Source organism: Haplochromis burtoni, unplaced genomic scaffold (genome assembly GCF_018398535.1).
Source record: "Haplochromis burtoni strain Fernald_Lab_line unplaced genomic scaffold, NCSU_Asbu1 Contig_1596, whole genome shotgun sequence".
In the NCBI taxonomy this organism is placed as follows: Eukaryota; Metazoa; Chordata; class Actinopteri; order Cichliformes; family Cichlidae; genus Haplochromis; species Haplochromis burtoni.
In genome coordinates, this window is record NW_024583957.1 from 19,290 (window position 1) to 31,355 (window position 12,066).

The 12,066-nt window shown below is 37.1% G+C and overlaps 1 gene segment (V, D, J or C); it reads right to left on the reverse strand.

The window, feature by feature from the left end:
• Positions 1-1,356: 1,356 nt before the first annotated feature.
• Positions 1,357-1,957, reverse strand: LOC121813377. The segment is given in 2 exon segments: positions 1,357-1,793; positions 1,868-1,957. Coding segments are annotated over 2 exon segments (378 nt in total).
• Positions 1,958-12,066: the final 10,109 nt, after the last annotated feature.

Sequence of the window (12,066 nt, forward strand, 5' to 3'; positions counted from 1 at the left end):
TAGAACAGCAAATACAACTAGCACGCACGGACACTAGCTTAACACTAAGACATCAGACATGGCAACAGGTAGGGAACACAGAGATATGGAACCAGGGCAGGCACAGAGACACAGAACAGAACAGAGCTCAAAAAATACAAAACAGGAACTAACCCCTAAGAAGAAGAAAATATTACCAAGAATTAACCTGAAACACAAGATAATAATAATCAAAACCAAAACGACTGAGGCACAAACTCAGGACCATGACAAAGTTCTTCTCTGGATAACTCCTGCACTCCACCTGAGTCTTAAAATGAGTTAATACTAACGTGTGAATCCAGAAAATAAAACATTTAACAGCATGATGTAACTATCAGTGATGATGAAGCTGTATGTTATATTGTTTAACCATTTTAATTATTAATTGGTGAAGGTAAATAGAGAAAGTATTTTTTGTATTTTAATTACAGTCTCTCACTTTCTTATTTGACACAATAATAAGCTCCAGTGTCCTCAGTCAACTATTCATTTGTATCCATACTTTGCTGCTGGAATCATCTCTGGAGACGGTGAATCTACCCTGAACTGACTGGCAGTATTAAGTAGGATAAGCTGCTGCTGAAGGCGAATCCAGAGGCTGTACAGATCAATCTGTGGGACTCTCCAGGCCTTTTAATGATTTCATATTCTGTTTAACCATCACTTTCTGCTTAAAATGTTTTTTTAAACCCCATGAATTAAGTCAGGTCAGAAACAAAAACAATTTATATCAAAACTAGTAAGAGAAAATCTTCACCTGTCCAGTAGAAAGATAAAACCAGCAGACTCTTTAGTCCATAGTGTTAGTTTTTGGTTTTTGCTGTCCTTTGAGCTGAACAGAGCTATTGTTTAAATTAGACTCCTCCTCATATGAAACACATTACTGAAAAAAACTGACTTATATAAAATATAAACTTTATGTATTACTGCAGTCAAATTGTGACTGGTCATAACAGGAAGGACATCATGAAGTCATATTGCCTTTAAAGTAAATGAAAGGTATTATTAGTCATAGTGTATAATGTATATTCTTTACCACAACAGGTTGTGGTAGATGGCTCGTGAGCTTGGGTCTGCCTGGACGTGTCTTCATATTAAAAGGAACTTTTAAAATACTTCAGTCCTTTTCTGAGATCCTGTTTGATTCAGTGTCTGATGTGGTCATTCACTCGAATATGATGAGAGAATGTAAAAGTTGATATGTGTGACTGCTGGAGGAGAGTCTTGATCATAGATCTGTTAGGGAAAAAACACAGACCTTTCATCTTAAAATTCTCAGTACTGGTAAAATAACTAATTGCAATAACGAAGTTGATAACTGAATTAATTTCTATGGATAACTGTCATGTTCTAGTAAAATCAGGTATGGATCCAAAATAGTCATTTTGCTTGTGCAGAGCTCATCAAAGTCGCGTGGCTAGTTGAGGTTTTTGCACAGCTGCTCTTCTATTTTCAGTCACTGTGGAGTCGAGCACAGAAGTAAACAGCAGAATCTTCAGCTGTCAGACTCTTGATCTCGAGGTACTGAGTGCTGCTCGGAACATCTTGAGTAAAGGTGAATCGGTTTTGAAAGGCACTGGCGTAGCTAGCAACAGTCGTATCTGTGTTTATCCACCCCATCCACTCCAAAGCTTTCCCAGGTTTCTGTCGTATCCAGTTAATGCTGTAACTTGTCATTGTATAACCAGATGTGACACATGAAATCTTCACAGTCTCTCCAGGTCTTTTGTCCTCAGAGGGAGGCTGGTCCAGTCTGATATCACACCAAACACCTGTAATTAAGATTAAAGAAATGAAAATAATCATGTTATCACAAAAATGGTCTTTGTAGCTCTAAATTTCTTACCATGAATAGTCAGAACAAATAATAAACCCCAGATTATTATATTTTTCATTCCCTTCATTGTGAACACTGCTGCGTCTGATGCTCTTTCAGAGCTTTCTTTCTCTGTCAGATGACATGACTGTTACTGACGGTGTGTTTATAAAGAAGAAAGACTTTGCATAGAACTCCCTCTGCAGGTTTGAACTGGAATATGAAAAAAATATGGTTTAACATCTGCTGCTGGTACAATATTTTTTTAGAGAGAAAGAAATGTAGATAGAATACTGTAGTGGACCAATGTAAACTGTGCACTTGGGGACAGACTTTGCTGGAGACTTCTGAAAAAAACTCACCAGAGACCAAAGGATTCACAAAAAATACATAAATCATCATATATTTGTTAAGGGAAGGCCCCATGACTGAAAGGGGCCCTAGGAAATGGTAGAAGAGTCATTTAGTCTTTTTTCTTTTCAACCACTCATCATAAAAAAAACAAAACGTTTGCTTCACAAATTCCGTATCAATGTTTTGTAAGTGTTAGTTTTGTTTATGGTCAGCCTCTGTCTGTCACCCCCCACCCCTCAAGATATGGTTTGGCTCCAGGTTAAATTATAGTTAAATTTTTACCGCCATAGGTAGCAGAGTTTCTTCTTGTGTTCATCCACCCAATCCACTCCAGAGCTCCCCCTGGGCTCTGTCGTATCCAGCCAACATTGTAACCTGTCAGTCTATAACAAGATAGGATACATGACATCTTCACTCTTTCTCCAGGTCTTTTCACCTCTGAGGGATTCTGCTCCAGTTTGATCTCACTCCAAACTTCAGTGAGAAAAAAAGCATGTGATCATGAATAAAAAGAATAGAATAATGAATAAAGCATTCCTGTGAAATTACACAATAAAGAATATAACGCATATAACCAAGAAAACTAAAATTAAAATATTTGTATGAAAAAAAAATCCAAGATGTTCTGGAAGAAATTAAATAAGAATTGAATGCAATGGTTTTATAAAGGACCACAACCTACTAAAGACTTCCGTCTGGAGCCTTTTGGTATGCAAAACTCACTTGAACAACTTATTCTCTATTCTTTATTTTTTTATAAAAGCATATGATGTAATGAACTTGAACTCTCCCCATCGTAATTCAAAAGACTCTTCTCAAAAGAAGTAAAGATTTTCTCATTTCATTTCATCAGAGTCGCTGTGCTTTTGTCTTTCACAGATGTAAACAGCAGAATCTTCTGCTGTCAGGCTCCTGATTTCAAGGTACTGTCTGCTGCTGGACTCTTCTTCAGTCATGATGAAACGACTTTGAAAAGAACTGGAATAGTCAGCAGAGTTTGAGCCTGTGTCCATCCTACCAATCCACTCCAGAGCTCTGCCCGGCCTCTGTCGTATACAGTGCAAATAATAGCTTGTCAGGTCATAACCAGATATGATACATGACATCTTCACTCTCTCTCCGGGTCTTTTCACCTCAGAGGGAGACTGCTCTAGTTTGATCTCACTCCAAACTCCTGCAAGAAGAAAAAAAAGAGTTTTAAATATGTAATGCCATTTCTTGGAGAAACTCTTGAATATCACATTTTTATGGGCCTCATCTCCCTAAATTATTTACTGAACTGGGGACATTTGTTGCTAGTCAGACTTTTTTTTAAAGTATCGAGGAGGTAATGTAACAAATATATGTGCAGACTGTCAGTAAAGGTTCGTCAGTTTTCATGTCATTTATTTATTTACATTGGGAGTAAAGTTGTTCTGTTTTATTGAAGGTGAGGAGGCAATAAAATAAAGAAACTAAAGGATTTTGTACAGCTGTTACATCATCAACACCTGTCAGAACAAGTTACATGCAGACAATTGATTAGTTGTTGGAGACAAGTTTGACTTAACAATAGTGAAATGACTCACCTGCCCATAAAATCATCAAAAGTAGGAGCCCTATTCTTAGATCCATCACTCTAAACTGTGTGACCACTGCCGTTTGAAATCTGTCAACTTCTGCAGGACAAGCAGGTTTAAGACATCCAAGTTTTGCATTGACTCCTCCTCACAGACATTTTTGTTTATTTGTTTTTGTTTTTTTGAGCATCTTGTATTACAAACACAAAAGTTAAAGTAGCTCACATGAACAGGCTGCATAAAACAGTTTACCTCTTATAGTGTATTTTACGATATACTTACTCATTCTAATCATTTAAGCATAGTGTAATAATATTGTCTATGTCAGAATATTCTTTAATATCACTATACTGAGATGCTATTATATTATGGTTTATCTCAGCAAAATAAATTAAAAATTGAAATATTAATGAAAGAAAGAATATAAAAATCTTACTAAAAACCATAGTCACAGTAAGGAAATCCCACTTTTTTAAGGATGAAAGTGTTGTGAAAGCTTTCATAGTAAGGCAGTTTTAGTGAGGGTGTGTATAGTCCCTTATAGTCTTGGAAGTCAAAGTTTGAGAGAGGCATCTGACGAAGGCAACAGCTCTATGAAGGAAGCTGTTTTCCTTAATCTATAAGTGCTGGCTTATTTCATCCAGAATCATCTGCCAGACAGCTGTGGTTTGGACAGAGAGAGATCAGGATGCATAGGGTCCTTATCAGGTGGCTGGCATGTAAGTTTGAGAGCTAGATGCCTATCATCCACTGTGGTGCCTTCACCAGGTTCTTCATCAGAAGTGGTAGCCTGTCACAAGGTCCAAAGGAGGTTAAGTGTAATTTTCCTTTATCATATTCACTCTACTCAAAGGGAGGACATCATGAAGTTTTATTGGGGTTTGGACAGAAACTGTTCTGAGCTTGTACAGCAACTCAAACAGCTAATTCAACAGCCATCACTGTGAATTTTCAGTCCAGTCCTGAACTGACAAAGTATATTATGTGATGGAAATTTAGTTATAATACTCTACAGTCCTTTTTCAAAATCCTGTCCAATTCATTGTACTTCTAGACTCCCAAATGAAATTCAATTCCAGACCTAAAAAGTTTTCTTTAATAACTGTGAGTAATGGGTGTTTTCACATCATTTTACTGTAAAATTACATATTGAGGCATCACAGTTCCTGTGTACGGGCAGGAAAAATGTATGGAGAGAAAGTGTTAGAAATCCATATAAGATGATCCATAAGAATAAATTAGGATTTAAACTGGACCAAGGCCAGGAAGATCGTGAAGGACCTCAGCCATCCCAACAACAGACTGTTCTCTCTGCTGAGGTCAGGAAAGCGATTCCGCTCCCTGAAGACCAACACAGAGAGACTGAGGAGGAGCTTCTTCCCGCAGGCGATACGGTCTCTCAATCACACCACCACACAGTACTGACCCACACATATGGTTCTTACACACACACTGGACATTCTGGACATTGTTTTCACTTCATCACTTAAATCACTTTAAGCATATTTGCACTGCACAAGACATAATGTGGATTGCACAACACTGGACATTATATTCTTCATTTCCAGTTAATACTTGTACAGCTGCTGTTATTGTGTATATATTTATTTATATTTCTTCATACATTCTTATATAGTTCTATATTGTGTATTTTGTTGTACAGTTATTTTATTTTCAACTTTAATTTATATATTTTATCTTATTCTTCCCAGTTAAATTTACCCTTCATTCTAATTTGTGTTGTACAGTTATTTCATTTTTAACCTTAATTTATATTTTATTCCTTCCTAGTTAAATTTACCCTTTTTAATTTTTCATATTTATTTCCTATCTTATTCATAGCCTTTCCTTTTTTGTTTTCTTTAGGTCACGAGCAGTTGTCCAAGCATTTCACTACATATCGTACTGTGTATGACTGTGTACGTGACAAATAAAATTTGAATTTGAATTTGATTTACAAATGTGTACTCACTGTACAAATGTGTTTTCTAAATACAAATACAAATCAATTTGACCACAGGTTAAACTATTGAACAATTTGTTTATATCCAAACCTGAATAAATAGTCACCATTGATGCAAAATTTCAAATTTAACATTAGAAATTTGATAATTTCAAAAAGCTTTATGAGCTTACTACTTACAAAAAATATTTATGGCATTGTGTTCCTGCTATTAATCTGATAATCTGTAGAAAAGTCATAAAGAGTTTTCTTAACATAATTGAATAAATAAATCTTAGCATTGTCAGTCCCCTTTCCACTCTGTGCCTTGTGTGACTGGGATTCACTTCATAAATATGAATCTGTTCTCAAGAAATAATATTTTCAAGTTACATTTTATACTGAAAAAGCAGAATGGAATTCACTTAAAAAAAACATAAATGTGCACAAATCTGTACCCAAGCTTGGCATACAAACATTTCACACACATATGTGTAATTCTTAAATGTGTGGATGGGTTAAGTTAATTGGAAATTCTAAATTAGCCTTATGACTGATAGCGACTTCTTCAGGTTGTATCCCACCTTGTGACAGCAGGTAAAGTCAGCCTGGGACCCTCAGTTCAATAAGCAGTTAAGACTAATAGATGCTCCATGTTATCTAAGTGAGGTAGGAAAAATGCCAGCATTGAGTGTGACCAGAAAGTGCAGCAGTGTGTAGCGTACTTCTGAGCTGACTTGCACATAGATTAAAGAGATATATCCCTACAACCTGCTGTGCTGCTTTCACCAGATCTTTCATGTGCGGTTGTAGTCAGTTTGGCACACATTGACTCAATAGTTCCCAATGATCTCAATGGTGTTTGTTTGTTTGCTTTCCTGACTTTGTTAATATTTTGTTTGCATGTAGCAATGTGAAAGCTTTTTACTAGTAATAGAGATACAGCGAATGTAGCTTTTCTTGAAGCTGAGGACTCACAAATGGCCCGCGACCTGAGGTTTATAAATTTCATTGCTTTGAACTTGCTGTGATTGTTCAAATAGTAAGATCATTTTGGTGTTCAGCATTATAAGATATGAAAACACACACATAATAAAAATATGTATATTTTTCACATACATATTATTTTTATAATATACTTTTTTTTTTTGAAAACTCAGACCTTGAATATTTAGATGAAACTTGGATATACCAGACGAAGGTTTGTACACACTTTCTCATTTATTGCTTTTTCTTTATTTTCATGACTACTTATTTACATTGTAGATTTTCACTGAAGGCATCAAAACTGTGAATGAACACATATAGAATTATGTAGTGAACAGAAAAGTGTGAAACAACTGGAAATATTATGGCAAGAACCAATCAGCCAAGTAAAGAAAAACAACAGTCCATCATTACTTTAAGAACTGAAGGTCAGTCAGTCCAGAAAATTGCTAGAACTTTGAATGTGTCCCCAAGTGCAGTCGCAAAAACCATCAAGCACTATGCAACACCTCAGATTAGAGCCCAGATAAATGCCACACAGAGTTCCAGTAGCAGACACATCTCTACATCAAGTGTTCAGACTAGACTGAACACATCAGTCCTTTATGGTTACGTTGCTAAGAAACCACTTAAGGAAAAGCAACAAGCAGAAGAGATTTGGTTGGGCCAAGAAACACAAGGAATGGAAATTAGACCAGTGGAAATCTGTGCTTTAGTTTCATGAGTCCAAATTTGAGACCTTTGGTTCCAGAATAATGAATTTTCTCATCTCTCTATGATAAAATTATATATGGGGACATGTATATGCAGAAAAACAATAGAAAAGACACAAGGTCGCATGGTTAGTTAAAGGCTGCTCCTCTGTTGTCTGTTATTGTTTGATCAAGCACAGGAATAAACAGCAGAATCTTCTGCTGTCAGACACTTGATCTCAAGGTACTGTCTGTCACGATCCTGGGTCTTAGGACCCAGTGTTTTGAGTTTTAGTTCATCTTAATGTGTATAGTATGTTAAGCTCATTAGGCCTCCTATGTTCATTTGCTTATTAGTTCCCCCTTGTGTTTCCAACCCATGTTAAGTCTCCCCTGCTCTTCATGTGTTTCATGTCTGTGTCTTACGTTGTCAAGTTCCGGTTATCATGTCTGCGTCTCATTATGTTTCCTATTTTATTTGGAAGAGATCCTGTGCTTTTATATCATGGTTTATGTTTTGAGTCCTTTGATGTACTGTTTCTTGTTTCCCTGGATCTCAGTTATGGTTATCTTAGGTTTAGCTCTTTGGCTTTGTTATATGGCTTCCCTGTGTTCCATGTTATGTCCACTGTGATGTTTTGTACCACGTTTCAGGTTCCTATGTTCTGTCTCCCCAGTTGCTGTTAAGTTTGCGTGTTTTAGAATTCAGTCAGTGTGTTTCCTGTTTTACTTTGAAGGTCCATGCCTCATGTGAGTGTTTCTAGCTTTGCTTGTCTCGTCAGTCCTGATTTCTCCCAGCTGTGCCCTCCTTCTGTGTCTCATTCCCTCGTTATCCCTCTGTGTATTTAAGCCCTGTGTTTCTCTTTGTCAGTGTCGTAGTCTCCATCATAGCTGTGTGATTTTTCCCTGTGGCTCCTTGTGCTTTAGTTTTCCCAGTTTAGTTTATTTTGTATTGTTTTTCGTGTCCCACTCCACGCCAGCAATAAAGCTGTGTTTTTTGAGTTTACCTTTTGTCTCTGTGAGTTTGCGTTTGGGTCCTCTCCTGCCTGCCACACAGCCGAAACATGACACTGTCTGCTGCTGGAGTCTTCTTCAGTCATGACGAAAGGACATTGAAAAGAATTTCCATAACTAATAGAATTTAAGACTGTGTTCATCCACCCAGCCGAAATCTCTTGCTGTCGTATCCAGTGAATACTGTAGTCTGTCGGGCTATAACCAAATACAACACATGACATCTTCACTCTCTCTCCTGGTCATTTCAGAACAGAGGGAGACTGTCCCAGTTTGATCTCACTCCAAACTCCTCTAAAAAGGACAAAGGGAACAAACCATAAATAATAAACTTGACCTAATAATATGTGCCATAATTTACAGCTGTTTAAAGTCGTTTGCGTGGTTCAAAATAGCGTTTACAAGATGCTATTTGACAAATATTGGTGATGATGTGTTTAGAAAGGAGCAAAAGTTTGCATAGACCTCCCTCTACAGGAGCAATTTGGTATTTAAAATACATAGTCTCTTAGTAATTTAGGATATGCTATAGCATATCCTAAATTAAATATGATAGAAAATTTGTGCTCTCATATCTAAATATATAAACGCCAAGAGGACCTCATTCTAACTGAGCAGATTATTTAGGGATGGTGTGTGCATACTGCAGACTGGGAGCGATGCAGCTCTACATTTCTTGAAGTCAAGCAAGAAGAATAACAGCACTGTGTGCCACAAGAATCAGCAGTATAGTGTTGATTGCACATTTCTCATTCACTCTTCAGTGAAGATAATTATACCCTAAACTGTTTGTAAGAATAGTGTTTGGAATTTTCAAAATATGTTTTAATGTATTTTAGTGCTGTCAGCATTAATCTCGTTAAAATAACGTTAACGCCAGAACCGCATTAATGCAGCAAATCTCCGTTAGCAAGTTAGCTCAGATCGCCCCGTGCGTGGGACTCATTGGCCTCAACGTGTTAGAGAGGTTAACTCGTTAACGTATTAGCACCGTGCAGCCCAAAACAATGGAATTAACATCATTTTAACGGGATTAACGCGGACAGCACTACTTTATTTGCAGTGAAGGAATGAATTATAACTGAATGGACCATTATATATGAGTGGATGTAATAAGTTGTGTAGGATTTTGTACAGCTGCTCAGCCACTTCTGTCACTGTGGTCTCGAGCACAATAATAAACAGCAGAATCTTCAGTCTTCAGGCTGTTCATCTGCAGATACAGCTGCTGTCTGCTATTGTCTCTGGAGACAGTAAACCTGCCTCGGACTGACTGAGAGTAGTAGTTGGTGGCACTGTTAGTATCAGCAGCAATCCATTCCAGTCCTTTTCCAGGAGCCTGTCTGATCCAGTGAATCCAGTGGTTGCTGAGTGTGAATCCAGAGGTTGTACAGGTCAATCTGTGAGACTGACCAGGTTGTTTAACTGCTGGTTCAGATTCTGTCAGAGTCTGACCATTAACACCTGCCCCAGTAAAGAGAAAATTAATAACAAACGCACAACTTAAAAAGGATGGCCCAAAATATAATTTTAGATTATAATCAACAAAGCTTTTCACCTGCCAAGCAGAGAGTTAAAAACAGCAGTCCTGTCTTACAATTCATCATGTCAGGCTGTGAGTCCACTGTTCTCTGTCATCATCTCTGCAGTCAGACATAAAGAGATAGAAGCAGTACTTTTGCATTGACTCCGCCTCCAGCTTTTTTCTAATCTCACTGACACCGTGATCTAGGTCAGGATAGGTGGGTCCAAAAATCGATAAGGTTGAGCAGTGTGCTAAGAATCGCAACAACTTTACACTACTCTCATTGACAATCGTGTTGTGCCCACTGTGTAAAAGCTACTAATTACAGTAGATGGACAACAAAATAATTTCTTACTTTCTTACAACGTGTTTGTTTTATGCGGGTCATATGAATGAGAACAGCTGCTTATCAGTCAGGAAAGAACATTTAATGGCAGATTTACTAACAGCCTGTGGCAGCACAAAGCCTTCTTTAACACTATCGAAAAAACTAAAAATCTTCTGAGTTATAATAAAGAGATGTGTTGCCAATTTCTCTTCCTCCAAGCTGTTGGGTAGCTGCCGAGAGAATAAGAAACCTGACAGTTGATGGTCAGGTGTTCCCCTGGCTGTACAATCATGGAGGCTGGCTGTGTCAATGTTTCAGAATTTACACCTGTTAACAGAAAAGTATATTTCATAATAAATTCTCAAATTGTGCTGACAAAACTAAACTAGAGATTGTGAGAAATCCAGAGAGACTCACGTGATCCAGCTAACAACAGCAGCAGCAGAGCTACAGAAAACATGATTTAGGTTGAGACTGATATTCTGGAATCTCCACGCAAAGAAAATGTGCAGAGTTTTATGGCTGAGCAGAAAGGAAGCCAAGTTTGCATAAAATCAAACGTACAAAGCATCTTTGTTGACCTAACTCTGACTCATCAAAGAGGCTGTGTACCATCGTTGTATGTTTATGTTATTAAACAAATACGATGTATTTATATCCTTATTTGTGCACCAGAAGCGATTCACTTTGTTTCAGATCTTAAAGACTGTTTCTACAGAAGCTTTAAACAGTGACATTTATTGATTCATACATTGCTTTACTTATTTATTTTCTGTATCGTCATGGAAATACACTTAAACATGTTTGGAGAATTTTACAGACATACCCTGTTTACAGATGTCAGACACACAGAAACAAAGAGCTTACAGAGAAAAATAGCTGCTCAGAAAATGTAACATATATACTTAGGTCTCTTTTACATGTATGTATGCACTAATCTTAATTGTTGAAAGGCTTTTAAAAAAATGATGAATCTTTGTGGCAGTAAGTGCAGTTACAAAATGGTTAATTTTATTGTGAAAAATAAATAAACAATTTTCCCCATTTTTGTGGATCAATAACATTTTATGTAAAAGAAAATCCATGTGTACCAAACAAAGACACATTTCTTTTTGGTGGAAAGCAAAATGCACTTAAATATTAAGACGCAACAAGTTGCGTCATGTTACTTTTGTTTCATTAGATGCAATTATAAAATTTACATAACTATTTTCAGAGTGAAGAAAGTTTCTGTTTTTGTACTTATCTTTGATTTTTATATGATGAAACCTCTTTAATATCCTTATGGGTCTGAAAACTTGTTTTTTGGTTGGTTTACAGCTGTTTGGTGTTTGTTTGGTGTCTGGCACAGTAATACACAGCAGTGTCTTCAGGTTGCACATTTTGTACATAAAGAGTTACTGTATTGCTGGAAGAGTGTAAGCTGATACTGAACTTTTTCTTTAATGAATCTTTGTATGTAGCCCATCCAACACCTGCACTTCCAATCCACTCCAGTTCTTTCCCTGCAAGCTGTCTGATCCAAGCTGTCCAGTAGGTGCTAACAGAATAAGTGACAGTTGATGGTAGGATATTAACAAAGCTCTGAAGTCTCAGAGGCTGACTGTGCCAGCTGTTCACACTTTACACCTGCAAACAGAAAAGGATATTTCATAGAAATAAACCATCAGAGTTCTGCTGCTGAAGACAGAGGGCTGGTTGTGAAAGCTCTGATGGGGTCATATTAAGGCAACATAGAAACATAGAACAAAAAACCAAAAACTAACCATAAACATGGGTGATCCAGTATTTGTCTTTGTGTGTGTTTATCTGAATGAGTCCATGAGCC